At 37.9% G+C, this 21,442-nt stretch overlaps 1 protein-coding gene across 2 annotated transcripts; it reads left to right on the top strand.

Annotated features, from left to right (window-relative positions):
• The first annotated feature begins 4,055 nt into the window (after positions 1-4,055).
• On the top strand, positions 4,056-19,179 carry LOC113020761 (nuclear GTPase SLIP-GC-like). Of its 2 annotated transcripts, XM_026164981.2 has the most exons (21): positions 4,056-4,650; positions 6,187-6,228; positions 6,343-6,381; positions 6,803-6,827; positions 6,987-7,073; positions 7,355-7,442; positions 8,331-8,547; positions 8,668-8,883; positions 12,271-12,477; positions 12,570-12,745; positions 13,949-14,042; positions 14,125-14,212; positions 14,327-14,448; positions 14,714-14,887; positions 14,964-15,115; positions 15,254-15,371; positions 15,507-15,615; positions 15,717-15,847; positions 16,055-16,136; positions 16,327-16,408; positions 18,135-19,179. In XM_026164981.2, exons 1-21 carry the CDS (start codon positions 4,375-4,377, stop codon positions 18,202-18,204), a joined length of 2,595 nt encoding a protein of 864 aa, XP_026020766.1. In that variant the 5' UTR covers positions 4,056-4,374; the 3' UTR covers positions 18,205-19,179. The 2 variants fall into 2 exon arrangements, with proteins under 2 accessions (XP_026020766.1, XP_080156396.1); XM_080300270.1 differs by lacking the exons at positions 6,187-6,228; positions 6,343-6,381.
• The last annotated feature ends 2,263 nt before the right edge of the window (positions 19,180-21,442 follow it).

Raw genomic sequence — 21,442 nt, 5'->3', positions numbered from 1 at the left:
AGAACTGAGAAAAGCAGGAAGAGGTGTTTGTGCAGCGCAGATGGGAGTGGCTGGCAGACAGGTAACAACCTGCCTCAGAGAAAGTGTTTGTTTTTTTAGTTTGTTTAAAATAAATCAAAGGGATTAAATATTATAGTTTAAAAACAAGACAGAAACAGCTTTATGTATACTTAAAGTATACTCAAGTTGCCAAACTACATTAAGGTAGTTAGAGTAAAAATATCACCATAGGTTTTTTTTAATATGCTGCCACGTGTGTACATTATTATTATTATTATTTATCCCCACATGCCTCCTCCATTGCCTGTAAAAGGGATATGCGTTGATGGGGATGACTGTCATAGACCTTCCAGCTCCAGGCAGAGAAGAACTCTTCAATTGGATTCAAGAATGGAGAGTATGGGGGGAGGTTGAGTACAGTGAAGAGTGGGTGATCTGTAAACCAGTTGCGGACCAAAGCAGCCCTATGGAAACTAACATTGTCCCATATAATGACGTATCTGGTCTGCTCTGGTCTCTGAACATTAGTGAACATGTCAAAGGTGTCCAGGAATGTAATAATGTGTGCACTGTTATATGGGCCCAGGGTTGCATTATGGTGAACAACACCATTTTGACTTATAGCTGCACACATAGTTATGTTACCACCACGTTGTCCTGGGACATTGATTATGGCACGGTGTCCAATGATGTTCCTTCCGAGTCTCCTCGTCTTAGTGAAGTGAAAACCAGCCTCATCCACAACAAATTGCTCATGACCCATCTGCCTCTGCAGATGGGTCATGAGCAAGACATGAGCAAGACAAAACAAACAGCAGGCACATGCACAGCACTACAGTATGCACTTCCAGATTCAGTACCAATGATACTATAGCTTACCTGCACATAGTCATATTGCAGCTGTTTTACACGTTCACTGTTTCTTTCCAAAGGTGTTCTGTAGATTTGTTTCATTCGGATTTTGTTGCGGGCAAGTACACAACCTAATAGAGAAGTGCTCACATTTTGTATGTTCTGGAAGGTGGTGTCATCCTCAATTAGGCACTGCTGAATTTCACGTAGCCTTATGGAATTATTTGCAGTCACCATATTGACTATATGGGTTTATTGGTCTGCAGTGAACATTCTTCCTCTGCCCCTAGCATCTGGTCAGCTAGCAATTCTGTAAAGTAACAGTTTCAGTATTTTTACATCTGTGGTATTGTTGTGTTCCTCATTAGCATATGGCAGTGCTACAAGTCTTAGTGCAAAGTGACTGTACTAACCGATTCTCATTTCGAAATATCCTTATGATGCTTGCTACAGTGTAGCGGCTCAAGTTAGGCTGAACCCGTTGGCCAGCTTCACTCAGGGTCATTCCATGGTTGATTACATGGTCCACTATTGTAGCTCTGATGTTACCAGCAATTCTATTTCTTACTCTTCTTACCCTTCCTCTTCCCCCTCCTCTTGCTCCTCTTGCTCCTTCTTGTCCTCTTGCTCTAACTTCACCTCCTTGTCCTTGTCATCCTCTTTGTCCTACTTCTTCACCTCCACGTCCTCTTCCTCGGCCTCCTCTAATTCTCACTCTTCTCACTCTTCCTGCTCCCTCCATTGTACTCCACAGCTTACCTGTACCTTATTTATAGTGCTTAGGCTGATTGCAAAGTGAACTAATTATCTAAAACTGTTTTCACACGTGACAGTGTGTCAGACAGTTGGCAAAATAGTGTAAATAATAGCCATAAATGTGTATAGTTTTGCTAGGAGTGTGTTGATCATTTGGAAATTGAGTGTAAAGCAGTGAGTTGTGTTTACAGTTCTGCAAAAAGAGTGCTGTGCAGTGGATTGTACCTACAGTTTTGCCAGGTGTGTGTTACAAAATGGCAAACTGAGTGCAAAGCAGTGTTTGTGCTTTTAGTTTTGCAAACTCAGTGAGTGGTTTTGCTATAAGTATTAAGAGTTTTCGAAATTGTGCTATAACAATCGCAGTTAGAGTTTAAGCATTCAGAAAAAACTGTAACCTCTGTCTCTCTTCCACAGCATGTCTTTATCCTGTCTTCCTTCCTTCTCTCACCCCAACCGGTCACAGCAGATGGCCGCCCCTCCCTGAGCTTGGCTCTGCCAGAGGTTTCTTCCTGTTAAAAGAGAGTTTTTCCATCCCACTGTTGCCAAAGTGCTTGCTCATAGGGGGTCATATGATTGATGGGTTTTTCTCTGTATCTATTATTGTACGATCTACTGTACAATATAAAGCGCCATGAGGTGACTGTTGTTGTGATTTGGAGCTATATAAATAAAATTGAATTGAATTGAATTGAACTATACTGAGACTTTTTTGACAAATAAAAAAAAGTTTTACATGTATTTTCCAAAGAAAAGCTGGATATTTAAAAAAAATATTTCAAATTAACCTTTACTTTTTGTGAAATGTGAAAGTTAAAATTCAACTTCTAGAGAAGCTTGAATATATTAGCTTTGCTACTTGTTTTTTAATATTGATGCTAAAACAAGAAACAATTTGGTGAATGCAAATGTTCCTGCACATTTTGGGAAGATTAGCATTATGTAGATTTGTGTATGAAAACATGTAAATAGAAAGGTAGTAAGATTTGATCTTTAGTTCAGTTTCATTTTCTTTTTATCAGAAACTAAAAATCACTCAGTTTTGTTGTTGTGCTCTTTCATTAAGAACATGACACTTTTTGCTTCCAGCAGCCTTTTTGACCTTGCTTTATGTGTGACTGCCCAGAGTAGTTATTTGTCTGTTATCTTGAAAGGGTTAGTTTTGTGGCATATTTTATATGTTTATTCTTCACAGAGTTAAATATAAGCATCATTTGACAGTGCATATCTATCTAAGCAGCTTTGGAAGAAGGATAGTTGTTCTATTTTGCCAACAATGTGTGTTTTTCTTGAAATAAGTACATGAGAATAATCTGAGTATGTTCAAACAGCACCTCTGTTTGTCACAAAAGTCATTGTTACTGTTGTAAGTGGTTTTACTTTTTCTTCTTGATTATTATTATTTCATATAGTCATTTTGCAAAGTTTTTTGTTTCTTTTTCTACTTAACCCCTTTAACTCATTTGAACTTTGCCATACAGACAACAATGATCCAGCCATTCTCGTCAGCCCTCCCTGCTTTTCTCATTCCCTGATCAGTGTCTGTACATGTGCAGGTCAGGTTTTACTTGCTTTCTGACAGACAGTCTTTTGCTCCAATAGAACCATTCATGTCTAGCTTCTTTTTTTAAAAAAAAATCTGAATCTGTTTTTCTTTAATCATGCTGGTTGTTGCACTTCTCCTTTTGCCTGCTAATTTCATCCTCCATAACTGACCATTTTCGGCATGACCAAACAGCTGAGTACACTAACAAAATTGAAGTTCTGATCAATCTGTGCATCTATGTAACTGCTCTACTCGTTCAATTTCAGCTGAAAGGCCTAATTTATAAAGTAGGAGTGGTTTATCTGAAATTTCAATTCATCTTTCAGTTTTGAATCTTGGTCATGGATGATTTTGTGCAAAGAAAACTGACTGAATGGAAACTAAGTGAAAGGATAGTGACATTTGAAAGTAAATCATTACATTTGTTTTGTTTAACATATTTCATTTATTGTGGGTACATATATTGATACTTTTATGTACGTAATATTAACCATGAAACAGAGCTTTTCTCTTGCTTTTCTCATTTGGTGTAAAAACTCTTAGCAGTTTGTTTAAAACACAGAGAATTAAAATGCATTCAATTTATACACCAATGCAGAACTCCTTTAAAAAGGTATTTCTGAACTCATTTTATGAATAATCCTTATTCCTACTAAATAGTAGGAATAGTCTTAATAGTCTGTATCATCTTGATGATCAGGAAATCGATAAATTGATCACAAGAGCTGGACCTAGAGTGATATTAATTAATTAAATGCTTTAACATTTGCTACCTTTCTTCTGAAAAATGTCACTTACAGGTGAATTTGTTTTAGAACTATTATGGTGCGCTAATAGTTGAACGAAAACGACACACTCCGCCACAAACGAAAATAGTGATTTTCGTTTGCGGTGGGGTGTGGTTTGTGGTTTAGCACCAGTTGAGGGGTGGAGCAGCGAGTTCAGGTGACAGCGACAAGGGAGGCTGGGAGAAAGAGCTGATACCTGTCACGCTGATTACATTTCTCCCTATTTTAGGAACTGCTGGGGCCCGGAGAGCTGAGAGCGAAGTGAGAGAGCTGTAGCAGTGAGAGTTGGAGTGTGTGAAACGAGTGGCTTTGAGTTGAGAATTGAATAAAGAGGATTATTGAAACGTGACGCAGAACTGTCTCCTTGTGTGTGCGCGCGTCGTAACGGGGATCAGTAACAGAGTGTTACAGTGGCGCCCAGCTTGCCGCTACGATATGTCAAACCCACAGAACCTCCAGTCAGCTCAGATACTGGTTCAAATGATGGCCGAATTGGCGACCTTGCAGCAGCAGCAGGCGGTAGTGTACCGGCGTCATCTGGAAGACCTGCAGGCCCAGACTGAGCAGCAGACACGGGTGCTACAAAACTTTTTGGCTCAGTTTGGGGCTGCTGCGAATCTGCCCCATCTAGACCGGCTGAAACTCTCCTCACAAGACCAACGTTGCCGGTTCTGTGGTTGCCGCATGGGAGCAAGATCGCCGGCAGGGGAGGTGAGCGTCCGTCAAAGAGTGTTTTTCAATGTTTTTTTTTTATGTTTTTTTTTACGTCTAGTATATTTACTTGAATCAGTAATTACACTTTAGTCAACAGGGTTTATGAAGGGGTTATGTATATCAAATAAAGAAATTATCTGTTTTCTTAGTATCTTTATGACTTTATGCGTATTTTTACCCATATTGTCATCAATCCAGTTCTTTTTTTATATATATATATAGAACTGTGATGTTATAGTTGTTATATTTGCTGCTTTTGGCTAGCTCTCTCCTGGAAAAAACACTTCAATTGTCCTTTACTTTTTATCCAGATAAATAAAGGATATATAACATTTAATTTGCCAAAAATTGACGACAGCAGCTACTTTGTGATAGGAATGATCTCTAAATCACTTGATGTTCTTCGTGAGATATATGATTGACCTGTTTTTGACAGATTTTAATGTCATTTAAAATCTGTCACCGAATTTATAACAGCTTAAATTCCGTGCCAAGGTAGGTTCCCCCTGCGTTGGAAGGACACATTCTTGATATTTAGTTCTGAAACTCTTCTAATAATGACTTATGGCTCCTGAAATTTCGGAGGTTTTAGCTGTCTACAATTACACAAGGATACAAATAATTATCAGTCAAAATGTCCTTGGTTTATTGAAATATAACACCTGAGAACAATAAATGTATCATTTTCTGTTGTAACCGACAAACTGAACGGTAATGTAATGACACTCATTTTTCACTTTTTCACTAAAACTGTTCATCCACGTCTAAGTTGGTTGTAATGGAGGCGGAATCAGTTGGATCCGCTCTCCCTGCCCAGCGAACGCTCCCGATGCAAGGGAAACAAATTCTGTCGGGGATACCTACCTTGGTAAAACAAGTGAAACCTGCAGTCAGCTGAGACTGAAGAAGTCACTTGGATGAGTGACGAAACGTTTCTCCAACTAAAAACAATGAACTTTTCGGGATACCAGTTTCGGTTTCTTTGTTACTCCTGGATTCATCAAAAAGGCAACCTGGCCCTCAGGGTAAATGCCGCTGCTTTAAACAGTCATAACAACATTTACTGTAATCGAAACAAACATCCAGAATATATCATGGCTCAGATTTGATTGAATGTAATTACCCTTTAGTGTTAACTGTGAAAGGGATACTGTACAGTTACTATACTTAAACTACAAGTAGAAGTGATAGCGACTTATCATTTTATTATTTCTGTCCTTGGTTTTAATTAATAATCCAAAGGAAAAAAAATCCCCCCCAAACACTTAAAAGTCATGAAAATTCATTTAGATTTAGCAATTTGATGATTCATCCACCTTAAGCATTATTTAAAGTAATGCAATAGTTACTTTTCCAAGTAATAACTTACTTTTATAATATTGTAACCCAGATACTAATTAAATACTTTTTTTGAAGAAGTAACTATAACTAATTACCTTTTCAAAGCATTTTGCCCAATACTGGTAACAATATTTAGCATATTTTTTTTTAATTCTGTACTAATATGGATTTGAATTGTTTTGATTGTGGTAGGGAGAACAAAACTCAAACCAGGAAACAGTCATTCCTTTTCAAGTAAGTTAAAAATTGTTTTGTTTCCTTGAGATTTAGTATCTATATGACAAATACAATTTCAATACATGTTTAAGTGCTCAGTGTTGTATTCGGCTTTGCACTTTTTATCTGCAGTGTAAACAGGAACATGAACAAGCAGCTGGTTTGGTTAAGGTAAGGGTTATACTGAATTTCAGACATATGAGCCAATACCTGAGACAAAGTAAAGCTCCATTCTCTGGTCTACAGAGACTGACCACTCTCTACAGAAACCAATAAATGACTGAATCTAAAAACTTAATTCATAGGGGGTTGGTGAATATACATTTTGCCCTAGCTAGGGGGTTCGCCAACCGTCTCTGTAGGTCTTTGGGACCGGGACTTAATTATGCAAAAGAATTGTCTTGTAGAATCACAGATGTTTACTAAGAAAAAGGTAATTTATAATGTATTCTTCACCAATCTTCTGGTTGAAAACATAACTGCATTTAGGTTTGTTGATTGTAAAACTTGTACGTTAATGTCCTTCAAATTTTGTTAAAGAACAATGCCAATGCAAGTGATAATTTCCTGTATAACTCATATTCATCCTCAGGTCTTGCCATCCACAAGTGATACAGGTGAGACACATGCATCGTATTTATTGCATCTCATATTATTCTGTGTTTGCAAAAAATATTGATGCCTTTCAATCTACATAACTTTACTAAGAATAACTTTCAATGCTAAGAGAAATGTGTTTTTTGTTCTTATTTTTTTTGTTGTTTTCATCCAATCAGGAAAGAGAAAATCAGACCTTCAAAGTGACCCCAGCAGGTTGCAGTCACCAGCTAAGCGACAGCGTCTGTCTATGCCAGGATTTGAAGGTATTTATGTTTCTTTCTAAACAGTGTCACAGTTTAAGCCAGCACAATTTGTCCAACATCATCTTTGATGCTAGAAATTACTTTTTCTTTGGGCTGTTGTCAAAATTTAACAGTCACATGATGCATGGTATACTAAGTTTGATTGGTAAGTGGTCACATTATGCTCCTGATATACTTTGATTCACACAGTTTTGTTTGTATTTTTAAAATGAGATTTTACATTTTCTGTTTATTCTAGTCTATAATTCCTTCCAAATAGTTCTTTACTTTTATGTCCACAGAAGCAATCATATTTTCTGATGTGAAAAGCATCATGAAAGTTGTACATTCCAGACTAAATGACCAAGACAAACTCAGTGCTTTCTTAAAGTGAGTATTTTTCTTTTCATATTTTGTAATGAATGGGCCTGGTTCCACTCCTGTTCATGTGACAGTTTCACAAACAGATCAAAGACAGATTGTTTTTAAAGAAAGCAAAAATGTCTATAAAACATCCTCAGAAGCTACTAGTTATGTGTAATTTAATCCAATTAAACTTTATGAATGTCACAATGGTTACACCAAGATACAGTCACAGGAATGAATAACCACATCGATGAGGCTTTAGAGTCACCAATTAACCTAAATGCACTAATTGCACGTATTTGGACTGTTGGAGAAAGCCAGAGTACCTGCAGAGAACCGAGGCAAACATGGAGAGAACACGTAAACTCAAAACAAAAAGGCCCCCGATAGTGGTGTGAGACAACAGTGCCAAACATCAAGTCATCGTGTTGCCTGTACATGAACCCTTTTGATTCAATATTCACCAATTTGTTTCTTGTGTCAGTCTGTTTGACGTGTCGGTTCTTTGTTTAGTTTTTTCACGTTATACTTTTGACTTACAGCTGTACAATTATAGTTGACGGAATGATTCAGTAGTAAAACAAACCATCCAAACTAAGACCAACAAAGACTGATATTTTTAGGAAGTTTTGGTGACTTAACTACATTTTCTGCTGTACCTGGCATCTACCAACTCTTTGGGAAAACATTTTCAGTTTAGGTGACACAAAAAGGAAGGTGTGGATCAAAACAACATACAGTAAACAATTGGTGGCACAAGTGTATAAAACTGAAATATGTAGTGATAATTCATTTGATAATAACTACCATTATTACCATTGTAACTGTCTTTTAAACTGTTTTTTTTAATGCATGCTTAAAATGTTATCATGACTGAACCATTTAACCCATATTTAAAATCTCGTTCAACAGGAAAAAGATCAGTGATTTGGAGACAGACAAGAGGGAGCTGGTTGGTGTCTTTGGTAAAACTGGGGCTGGAAAGAGCTCTTTGATAAATGCCATCATCAAAGAGAAGAATCTTTTACCCTCAGGAAGTGTCAATGCCTGCACCTCAGTCATGATCAAAGTGGAAGCTAACACACGTAGCTCAAAGTATGAAGCAGAAATTGAGTTCATCACAAAAGAGGTAAAATGAATTCCCAAAGTTAGATTTGTACTTTAAGCAAAATCATGTGTTACAGTCCAGTTCTTGGGGCATAGGGTTGGGTACATGCCTCAATAAATGGCATGTCATCTATTTTTGTAGGAGTGGCGTGATGAGTTGTGGTCATTTCGTCAGTTTCTTGACAATAATAAAAATCAGGAAAAGGAAGATGATGATTATCATGATGCTGTTGAAAAGCTGTCAGCACTTTATGGACAAGAATGGAGAAGATCCTTTGAAAATCCCATGGACAGCAAATATTTCAAAGAAATTCCAGAATTTCTCCAATCCAGGCGGAAGATGTTGACATATGAATCAGTAAGACAAAAACTCTCATATTTCTTTATAGGAAGCATTCTTGCAAGTGTTGCACTGTGAGCGTCAGCACTGAACAACTCCGCTGTGTTCCAGACTGACTATAACAGACAGCCATGATAGACTAAATACTGGGGATGCTGTCCTAGTTTCACCTGTGGTCTTCACAGGTGAAACTAGGACAACCTGGACAAAAAAGTGAACTGAAGAAATTAACAAAAAACTAAGAAGTAGAAACATAACTCATTTCTGAAAAAATAATTCAGCATAGATTCAAAAGTCCAAAAAACAAAACACACTAAAAATAAGATCCAGTGATTACAACAAAACAGATCCTACTGAGATCCCACAATGACATTTAGATGATCACATCTAAATGATCACATCTAAATGAAGAAAAAACTTATCTGCTCTTGTAATAACTGTGGTTAACAGGATCCAAGACTGGTCCAGGTATTATGTAGAGCATTATTTTTTATTTTTTATTTTTTTTTAAATCGCAGTATAAACCCTTACCTCTTCACATAACAGATTCCTATTTTAATCAACTCTTACCTGTTTTAATATGCCTGGTTTTAAATTCACTGCTGAGCAAAGTTAGCAAAGACTCATTCAAAGTGGCCATAAACTTTAGTGAATCACTGTCTGATAGTCAATTGCATCAAGAATGGCATAAAGTGGTGTAAAACCCTGACAGTCAAAACATGCCAAGTGATCCACTGTAGTGACCCCTTGTAAATAAGGGAACAGCCTAAAGTAGCTTATTAATGTCTCAAAGTGGTGGACAACTGTGCAAAATGCCCACATGAAGTAGTTTCTGCTAACAGTAATACTAGCTGTTGAAACCAAAACAAAATGTCCACAAAAAACACTGGAGCACAGGGAGCAGTTCAGAATCACCTCAGGGGTCAGCAGCACAAAGGTCCATAAATCAAAGGTTCAGGGGGCCGTCTCAGAAGCCAACATCACAGAACTCCCAAAATCCAGAAGTTCAGGGGGCCGACTGTGTGGAAAGCAGCAGCGGCATGGAAACAGTTCCGGAGCTTGACCGCGCGGAAGGTAGCGGCGGCGACAGAGCAGGTCCCAAGGCCGGCCAAGTGAAAGATGGTGGCAGTGACTGAGTTCAGAAAGCTGTCCATGACAAGGAAGAAATCTAGCCAGTGGCCTGGAATGTGGCCAGCGACAGCAAGGTGGTGCAGGCTGAGTTGTATCAGACGCAACAGCAGGAGCAGGTGGCGGTGCAGCAGGCAACAGAGTAGAAGCTGCTGATGCCAGCACTAATGGCTGGACAGGCTCCTCAGACCCTCCAGCTGATATGACGTGATGCTGGCTGGGTTCTCCTTAACCCCCAGCTAGAACAGATGAAAGGCCAGATGGTACAGAAACCCCTGGCTGAGACGAAGCTATCTGGAGCTGCGTTAGACAGCCAGCCAGCTCGGGTTGCCTGTCAGGCTGCAGCAACACATAGTCCATTGAGGGCAGGATGAGCTTGCCTGTGCCGTCGGTGGGGGCTGCTGTAGAGTGTGTGGACAGCTCGCACAAGCTCTCAGCAGAGACAGGAGGCTGAGACAACCCAGCAGAGCACTCAGTGAAAGCTGCTGTGGACCGTTGGGGAGGCTCGAACAGGCTCTCAGCAAAAACAGAAAACTGAGACGCCTGGCAGAGCTCCCAGGGGAAGCAGCAGAGGGAGGCTGAGAGGATTCAGAGCTCTCAGCAGATGAGGGCGGTGGTTGAACAGGTGGCTGAGTAATTGACTTCACTGGTGACTGAGCTAATGAGTTACCTGGAAACAGAGCTAATGTCTGATGCCGAGAACTGAACAGGTAACAGGGCTGGTGACAACACTGGAGCCTGAACTGGTGGCAAAGCAAGTGAATGAGCTAATAACTGAGCTACTGACTGAACTATGGACTGCAGTAGAGGTTGTAGCGGTTGTAGTAATGATGGTGTAGGTTTGCTTACAATAACCAGTCCGTTGTAACTGTATGCCAGGTGTTAATTAGCAGCCAACATGAACGTTCGCACACAGGTAACAGGAAGCACTGCCATAGCCAAGTTAGAACCACAGCAACATCTCCTGGAAACCTCCGTAACTGCAGCAACGGCAGGCAGTATGGACAAACATAACGTAACTGTTATCTACAGATGGTAGTGATGGTGGTTGTAATGGTGGCTGAGCTAAGCCTTCTGAGCCTTAAGAACACAAGGAAAACAGCTGGACGGGCTCAATTGAGCTTCCAGCGGAGACAGGAATGGGTGCAGGCACCTTCTGAACACTAGCCGCTCCCACCCGAGGATTAGGTACAGGTGTGGAGACAGACTGTGCCCTGGCAGTATGGGCTCAAATTGTGGTCATAAATATTTTGCACTTGTAAATCAGTTTTGTATTTGTAAATCAGGATTTGTATGTGTAAAAAGAATTTGTGTGAGTGCAAAAAAGATTTGTGTGAGAAAAAATACGTGTGAAACTCTACACTCAAGTTTCAAGTTACAAGTATGAATTTTGACCCTATTTTTCTTCCTTTCATCTGATTGGCCAATGTCATGTCAATCACAAATTTAACAATCCAATCAGAGAACAGATGGGTTTGGCTACTGGAAGGGTGCTGCCCTCACCCGAGGAACTGGTACAGGTGAAGGAAAGGCCGGGCCCTAGCTGCCCTGGGCACAGAGACTGGAGGCAGAGGAGGTGGCGCAGAAAACACTGACACATTCAATATAAGCTAGACTTTTCTACCACCACAAATCATAATGTTTGAAATTACAGTGTCTGAATTCACACGACAAGGCTTGGAAAACACTGATTCACCAAAGATGGATTCAAAATTCTTTCTGCCATGAAAAAAATTATTTGAAACAACAGTCTTTGATTTATTGTTGTTAACAGTCTTAAATCTTACAATAAACTATGACCAAATATGGAGTGGGTAACACAGATAACACGACAAAGGGTGACAGAGGACTTAAATACATACATGACGTGATCAGGGGAAGTGGTGACACATGAGGACACAGCTTACCTGAATGAAACATAATGACAACACAGGAGAGGATAACACTGGACACTCTAACATGAGACATGGACCTTCAAAGTAAAACAGGAAACATGACAGGCACAGACTAGACACTGAACTCAAACTAAGAACAAAACTCTTAACCAGAATAACACTGGATAACAGGATTATAATGTTCAAAACAGGACAACTAATGAATCAGAAAATAAACCATAATGTGGAAAAAACACCAAAACACAAGAAACTGAAAATGCTGGGTCAAAATGACCCAGAACCATGACACGATGTAATAATTTAAATTTGAGATTAAAAACGAATGACTCAACTTTTAGTGATCAAATTTCCTTAAGCTTTTTACTTTTGTTTTTTATTGCAGGCTAATGAACTTTCTGCACAATTTGTCAAGTACACAAGAAGTGAGTCAAAACAAGGAGAAGGTGATGAAGGAAAAAAGTGGTTTTGGCCACTAGTGAAGTGTGTGACTGTCAGGGTGCCAAACAATCCTTTTCTCCAGCATGTCACACTTGTGGACCTTCCTGGAAATGGTGACTGTAACAAGAGCAGAGATCAGATGTGGAAAGGGGTAATTCATATCTACTGCTCTTTGCTTATACTGTGTTGTCTGTAAACAGTCATCTTTCAATGAAGCACTGAGACATGTTATTCTCCTTTCAGATTGTTGGAGATTGTTCTACTGTGTGGATTGTGACTGAAATTAACCGAGCAGCATCAGAGAAAGAGGCCTGGGAGATCCTGGAAAGTGTCAGTAGTCTGATTGGAAATGGTGGCAAATGTCAGCAAATTCATTTTATCTGCAACAAGTCTGATCTTCTTGATGATTCTGATGATCTGTAAGTAAATTTTGCATACTGACCAACTACAGGGTGTTTCCATGTAAGATAAACCCAGGCTAGACAAAGAATGAAGCACAGGGTTGAGCCTTTGTTGTAATGAATGCAGAACATTTGGCTCAAAGGGAGTCTCATAGGCAGTTACAGTTTTATAAAGTTGAAGATGGTGGACTGAGTAATGAACAGAGAATTTCCTGGCCAGAGTAGAATAGCGGATAATGGGACAGGCAGTGGAATTTTTTAGTTCTAGAGGGACAGCAAGAGAGAAGAGGGTGAGTAATAACAGGAGAGCAGGAGGAGAAAGTGATGCAAATGACATTATGGCAGCTTTAATGTATGTTGCACATAATGTATGATATTATTGGAAATCATGCATATCCTGGTCCTTACAGTCGAGTAATTCAAGAATTCTACATTGTAAAGAATAAGTAGCATTACACTGTCCTTCAGCAACAAAGTTAAAGTAGTTGCTGTGACAAAAAAAAAACATTTCTATGTAAGCATGTCAGCGTGTTGATGTCACGATCCAAATAAAACATGCTGGCCTTTCTCCGAGTGCTTTACGAATAAATGCTACCAATCTCCCATATTTGGAAGTTGTTTGTTTTTTTAAAGAGAAATGCATTAAACAATTAAAGTCATTTTATCATAAATGACTGGACCTGCAAGGCAGACTCGCACAACTGAAACTTAAGAGGTTTAATTACAATGAAAAAATATATAAAATGAACTGGTGTATTAGCGAGAGTATCCAATAACTCGCAGGGACGAAACAAAATCAAATGTTTTTAGAGAAATTAGGAGTTCTTCTTACTATGTTTACAAACACGGCTAAGAGGGAGTCTGTAGTGAACAGGTAAGTATTTTGGTAAGAGACTCTGACAACCCAGGGTAGTAAGTAGGAGCATGAGAGGATATTAACCAGACTACACATTTAAGACTAGAATGCAACAAACTGGAGTACCAGCACCATCAGGCAGAGAAACATTGCCACAGCCAGTCTTTAAATACAATCTACGTGTTAACAATGAGTGGCAGGTGTGCAGCAGTCAGGGAAAGCTCAGCTTGGTAAGAAAGGGAGATTTTACACATTTCACCAAAAAAGGTCAAGAATAAAACAAAACCACCCAGCCTGCCCCAGATTAATGATGGTGATGATAATAGTGATGATGGTAACAGTACATATTTGCACATTTCTTGTAGTTCATCAGCTGATATCCATGATCGAATAGTTAAAAGAAACCTGCAAGCCAAGGATGGAGTAAGGAAAAAATTCAACAAACGAAGCAAGATTAAGGTGAGTTTTATAGGCTGATAGAAAATAATACAGACTCTCCACAGTTGCAAGGATGCTTTAAAATTAAATCATTTTTCCGCAGAAACATTTCCATGATGACAGTTTCAGAGTGTTCACAGTGAGCTCCAAAGAGTTCCTAAAAGGGAAGCATCTAAGTCCAGAAGAAACTGGTAGGTGAAGTCTCAGTGCACATGTTGTTTTAGTTTGCTCTGACTGAAAGAAGAATTATTTATTTTGAATTATAGTACGTAATGTCAAACTGTGGCACTGAAATTTCTTAACAGAAATAACCAAACTTCAGGGATTGTTGCAAGAGCTCAATGACTGTCACTCTGAGACAATAAACTATGTTAATGGAGCTTATGGGATTCTGTCTTTGATTCAAGGAGCCAACTCCAGAGGAGTGGTAAAGTCAAGTAAAAAGATACACAACAACATTCGCTTACATGTTGGCATTTTTCATTTGTCTTTGTGTTTACAATTCTGTTTTTTGTTTATTTATTAATTTATGAGTTATTAAGTGATCGATTGATTCATGTATTTTTGCTGTTCTATTTTACTTCTCAGGTTCATTATTCAAGGAGAGTGACTTTTAAAACCATGTGAAGTTCATAAATCTATAAGAAACGACAAGTATTTTTTATGGTTTTATCCCTTCAAATATTTTTCAGGGTGATAAAAAAGGCAGGATTTGTGCAAAACTTGAGATAATCATGATCCTCCAACTTGATAATGTCAGAAAAGAAATGGAAAAGACCTTTCTGGCTTTCGAAAAATGTCTTGCTGATGGCGTTGAGAAATCCAAACGTTCATATGGAGAAAAACTCAAGAATTTCTTGTATCAAGTATGTATTTTAACTAGTTGTAACAAAAGACACATTTTACACAAATATATATTTAAATAATTGTTTTGTGTTCCAGGGAAGGAACAGTGGTTTTTGTGGGGTACTGAAGCAGGTTGTTGAGAATGGTGGTGTCTACAAACCAAAAAAAGGGAAGCTAATTAACCTTAACATGAAGTTGGCTTCATGTCTGACTGACAGCATTGATGAAGAATTCAGAAAGACCTTCCTGTAATAAAAAAAAAAAAGTTCTAAACAGTCACATAATATTATCCAAAATATTTAATTTATTACATACCACGTTTTTAACATAATGATTATAAAATTGCCACTTCTTTCATTATTAACCAAATTTTTTACATGTTTTAGAAATGACTCAGAATGTGGAGCATTCAATGGAGTCATCAAGACATTTTCACTTAACACTGATTCTCTGATTGAAAAGTACAAAAATACTGAACTGCAGCTCAGATTTCTCAAGACAGAGGTAAGAGATGAAACTTTCCTATACATCAATTCAAACAGTAAAGTACAGTAAAGTAAAACATGAAAAAGTTAACATTAGTTTTGTGAATTGTGATTTAAAATGATGTTGATCCATATTTCATGTTTTGTCTCTAAGGAAGAAAAAATGAAGGCAAAACTGAACAGAATCATCCGGAAACAGAAGAAAAAAGTCTACAGCAGTCTGACAGAGACAATTGAGAACATTATGGAAGAAGGCTACTGCAGTAAGAGATAAGATCAGAGATTCAATACATGGCACTAAAACGCATATTTATGTTCATCATTATTCGGCATGAGAAATTTGAAGCTTTCTGTCTTATTGTAGAGGCTGCAGAATTTAAAGGAGAAGGCATGCTGTACTGCATGAGGGAGACTATTAAGAACCATGTGCACTCAAAGAAGGACATGTTTGAGCAGGCAAAAAATACCATGTTGGAGAAGTTGCACGATTTGATGGTTTGTCACGTTTTATGAAGAAATATCATGACCGTATTTTGTTTTAGCTCACCCAAAGGCTTTTTCTATGTTCAACTGGATTAGACTTATACAAAAATTTATGTTTCCATTTATATTTTTAATCCAGTCTGAAAAAATTCTAAATGTCATTGTATTTGACTTTAACACATTTTTATCTGTGATAAGTAATTAGTTTTTTAAAAATAGGAAAACATCCTGGACATTCTGGAGAAAACTACGAAGGAATCCATTAAATGTTCATTCAAAACTGATGGGAGCTTACTTCCAGGTAAACAGGCTAGTTTGCTGTAATTATATTCCTTTTCTCTTTATCTGTGCAATCTTCTACCTGATACCACTGCGGTTTTACCTATTTGTCTATCTATTTTTTAAAATTAACTTATAAATTACCGAGTCACACACATAATTATGTGAAACACTCTGGGGGGAAACAATTCAAAAAGTGTTTTGTTTTTCAGATGTTTCAACAGAGCTTGATATGGTGAAGAAACATTATGATCAACTTGCAGGCACTCCAGATGATGAAGTGTCCCTTACTGGGTAACTCCTAATATGTTATCAATGTTATTATAATAAATATTTTTAAAATTTTTTGTCCTTAACAGTGTTAACATTTATGTTAAGTAAATATGCTGATCAGCATAGGCTACAATGGGTCCATTTTAGGGGAATCTGCAATTTAACATTTAACCCTTTAAGACCTACCATAGAACCAAGTCCGCCAGAGCTTATAATATATTTTTACATGGTGTGGAGCCATTTTTGGGAGCATTTCAAGTTGCTATACATCAATACAACAATTATAGCCCAGATTTTTATAATATGTATTCATTAAGTGCATAGTAATTACATAAATTGCAAAAAAGTGCAATAAACTACAAAAAAATTGAAAATCGTTTTTGCTTTTTTTAACATATATTTCTAGTTAGAGAAATTTAAGAGGCTTATCCCTCAAAACTGTAAATACAAAAAAGTTGCACAAAATAGTTTCCTACCACAGGAAATTTATTTTGAGTGTCTTCATAGTTTTATTTTTGAAATACACCAATTTTTATATACTGCAGGAAAAACGAAAATAAATATTATACTGCAAATTTGCAAAAAAGCAGCATATGCATCAAAATAAACTATTTCCAGCAGTGCAATATGAGTCCTAAGCATCCCAGAAATGACACAGAAAGTCATAAAGTCAAACATAACTTTTAAAAACACAAGTATAGGCTCATGAGGCCTTGATGGTAAAAAACTACATTTCCGCGAAAATGACGTCACTTCCGGTTTCAGGCAGGTCATGCGGGCATGCGATAGTTCACGCTGATGGACATAGGAAGTGTTATGAACAGCTGATCGGATCGGCAAAGCGTGTTTCTGGAATATTATGTTTTTGTTGCTGCAAGTGCTTTTTATGCAGTTTTTGCAAAGCTATATGTGGAAGGAAACCGTGACCTAGGGCAAGCTGACGGCATAAGATGTAAGTACAACTCCTACGGTTTCATATGCAAAAAACATTATTGCGCTAGCTTACGTGGTTGCAGTGCTACCGGGATTTAAAAATAGTTACGCAAAACAGAGCGTGCCCGCTCCGACCGGTTTTAAAGGGTTAACTATCGCATGTCCGCCATGACCTGCCCGAAACCGGAAGTGACGTCATTTTCGCGGAAATTTAGTTTTTTACCTAAAGGCCTCATGAGCCTATACTGGTGTTTTTAAAAGTTATGTTTGACTTTATGACTTTCTGGGTCGTTTCTGGGATGCTTAGGACTCAAATTGCAATTTCAAAAATAAAACTATGAAGACACTCAAAATAAATTTCCTGTGGTAGGAAACTATTTTGTGCAACTTTTTTGTATTTACAGTTTTGAGGGATAAGCCTCTTAAATTTCTCTAACTAGAAATATATGTTAAACAAACAAAAACGATTTTCAATTTCTTTGTAGTTTATTGCACTTTTTTGCAATTTATGTAATTACTATGCACTTAATGCATGCATATTATTAAAATTTGGGCTATAATGGTTGTATTGATGTATAGCAACTTGAAAAGCTCCCAAAAATGGCTCCACAGCATGTAAAAATATAATATAAGCTCTGGCGGACTTGGTTCTATGGTCGGTCTTAAAGGGTTAAACTAATTATAGCAATTAGTATTCTTTAGGGTGAGGAGTTTTACAATCAATATTAGGATTTAAAAAAAATGTAGACATTATATTATTTCCATTTCCATTGGTTATTGCTCATTGTCAAACCTTTGTTCTGGGATGTTTCAGATTTGCTGACTGGGTAGAAACAGCAGAAGCCTGGTCACAAACAGGTTTTCCCAGAGGAAGTGCGGATTAAAACAAAAAAACAAAAAAAAAACAAACATCTAATTTGGTCTCAGTAATTTTTTATTTGTTTTCATTTGGTCTTTTTAAAAGTTGTTTGGTGATATTTGACTTTGATTTTGAGTATGTCATTACCAGTGATTTTGGATTTTTATTTCTGTAAGACATGTATCTTGTAATGATTCAAATCTTGAGGCTGACAAAGAAGTTTGAGGAAAAACTGCAAGAAATTTACATCACATCACTCTACATATATTTCAAATCTATTTTAATCATTTTATTTTATGTGCTTAGTTATGGTTCATCCAGATGACAATGGCAATTATATAGCACATTTCAGTACATGTAAAATCAGTCTACTTAACACAGAAGATAAAAACATGGTAACACTTTATAATACAGCCCACAACTAAGGCGTAGTTCCCCTGTAATTAAATGGAATATTGATGTATTTTATCTAAAACTACAATTAAAATTGTAATTTTATTTACCTACAGATATTTAACGGTAGGGATTTCTAAAATGTTTAGAACTATAATGTAATGACTCCTGCAATTTATCTTGTAAACGTTGATTGGTCAGTTAGGGTAAGTAGCTCCATCTCCATGCAGCTGCAGGACTAGTTTTATCTCTTTACATTGTGTCCATCCTCAATTGTTTAATTTCAGTAGTTCTTTTCACTATGGAATTAATTGTCTGATTGTGAGGTGAAAAGTAGTTTTTCATCTCAACCTTTCACACACAAATATGTGTTTTTTGAAAGGTTTTCATACATTAGAGCCACAGCAGAGGGTGTTTGTTTTGAAATTATTGATTTATTTGTAAGGTTAGAGTTTCTGTTTTTTTTTTTTAAGGACACATTCACACTTCTTGTCATGCTCTTTATTTGTTGCTTCCTTGCTCCCAACAACCTTTCTAAACTGTCATCTGTGTTTATTCTTCACAAAAAATATTGAAATGCTATTTTATTAAAATGGCTTATATTATGTCCTGGTCTCATCAGTTTTGTTTTCTTCAGTAATTACAAAGTCCACACTGAATCTCTGCTGTACATCTGTGGTCGTGTGAAGCTATATTAATGTAACAGCATGTCAGTGTGTAAACAAAGATCTTTGTTAAATGTCAAAAACAGGTTGTGTCTGAAGGCTGCTACTTTTGTGAATATGTGACAAATTATGTTAGAATTATAATCAATTATAAAAACATGTTTAAATCTTGGTGAACAATGCTCTGAGAAAGAATCATTATCTATGAAATGACTTCAGGAAATAGCTGTGTTATAAAAGGCGTTTTACAATATGTACCAGTACAGACTTGCCCCTGACGGTTAAGTTGTCCTGGGGCAGGAACCATTTTTCCTTGGCTTGGCTTCAAGACTCTAGGATAGGAATACTGGATGTATGTAAATAACTTCTGGCCACTATAATCCAGAAATTACATAAAGGGAAACAGAAAATGAAAAAAAAAAAAAGGAATAAAAAAAAACACACCTGTGTTTCACATCTGTTGGTAGTTGGGTTTTTTTACTTCTGCTGCATCTTGATGCATGCTCAGTCATCCGACAGAGACTTACAATGCTTCTAGGTGAAAATACTCTTAAAAAGGTGTTTGACTTTACTGAGAAGGCTCATCTAGCACAGCACAAGAAGTCTAAGACCAGGCAACAAGGGAAGTTTGACTTACTTGGTATACGTCGGAAACCACCACAAAATACAGAGAGTGGCCAGAAGAGAGAAGGATGCGACATCGAGGATGTGGACAAGTGGGTGAAGAATTAGTCTGACAAGCAGCTCACCCAAACAGAGAAAAACATCCTTGCTAAAGGGTTGAATTTTGCTGTCACACCGAGACAAATCCCGCTAGTGAAACTGATCAAAGCCACAGAAACAGCAATTTGAAACAACAATATTGCAGAAGTGGAAGCAGAGCAACTACGGACGAAAGTTTGGGTCTGTCTCAGTGTGTTTGCTTTTGGAACTGTGTCTTCATTCCACCGACTTCACATACAAGGGTCAGTACTACAGGGAGAAACATGGGTGTGCCATGGGCTCCCCAGTTTCACCCATTGTGGCCAATTTGTATATGGAAGAAGTGGAAAAGAGGGCTTTGTTATTCTACCCTGGAACACCACCAAGCCATTGGTTCAGATATGTGGATGACACCTGGGTGAAAATCAAATCTCAGCACGTACCACATTTCACAGATCACATCAACTCGGTGGACCAACACATCAAATTCACCAGGGAGGATATGAAAAGTGCCAGGTTAGCCTTCTTAGACTGTGAGAGCTGATGCGTACCGTAAACCTACGCATACAGATCAGTATTTAAGGTTTGACTCTCATCATCCACTGGAGCATAAACTGGGTGTCATTTTACAATATGTACCAGTACAGACTTGCCCCTGACGGTTAAGTTGTCCTGGGGCAGGAACCATTTTTCCTTGGCTTGGCTTCAAGACTCTAGGATAGGAATACTGGATGTATGTAAATAACTTCTGGCCACTATATTCCAGAAATTACATAAAGGGAAACAGAAAATGAAAAAAAAAAGTGATAAAATCCCACACCTGTGTTTCACATCTGTTGTTAGTTGGGTTTTTTACTTCTGCTGCATCTTGATGCATGCTCAGTCATCCGACAGAGACTTACAATGCTTCTAGGTGAAAATACTCTTAAAAAGGTGTTTGACTTTACTGAGAAGGCTCATCTAGCACAGCACAAGAAGTCTAAGACCAAGCAACAAGGGAAGTTTGACTTACTTGGTATACGTCGGAAACCACCACAAAATGCAGAGAGTGGCCAGAAGAGAGAAGGATGCGACATCGATGATGTGGACAAGTGGGTGAAGAATTAGTCTGACAAGCAGCTCACCCAAACAGAGAAAAACATCCTTGTTAAAGGGTTGAATTTTGCTGTCACACCGAGACAAATCCCGCTAGTGAAACTGATCAAAGCCACAGAAACAGCAATTTGAAACAACAATATTGCAGAAGTGGAAGCAGAGCAACTACGGACGAAAGTTTGGGTCTGTCTCAGTGTGTTTGCTTTTGGAACTGTGTCTTCATTCCACCGACTTCACATACAAGGGTCAGTACTACAGGGAGAAACATGGGTGTGCCATGGGCTCCCCAGTTTCACCCATTGTGGCCAATTTGTATATGGAAGAAGTGGAAAAGAGGGCTTTGTTATTCTACCCTGGAACACCACCAAGCCATTGGTTCAGATATGTGGATGACACCTGGGTGAAAAT

The sequence above is a fragment of the Astatotilapia calliptera genome, chromosome 4 (assembly GCF_964374335.1).
Source record: "Astatotilapia calliptera chromosome 4, fAstCal68.1, whole genome shotgun sequence".
NCBI classification, from domain to species: domain Eukaryota; kingdom Metazoa; phylum Chordata; class Actinopteri; order Cichliformes; family Cichlidae; genus Astatotilapia; species Astatotilapia calliptera.
Note: the sequence above shows the minus strand (reverse complement) of the source record. Positions and strands in the feature narration are given on the sequence as shown.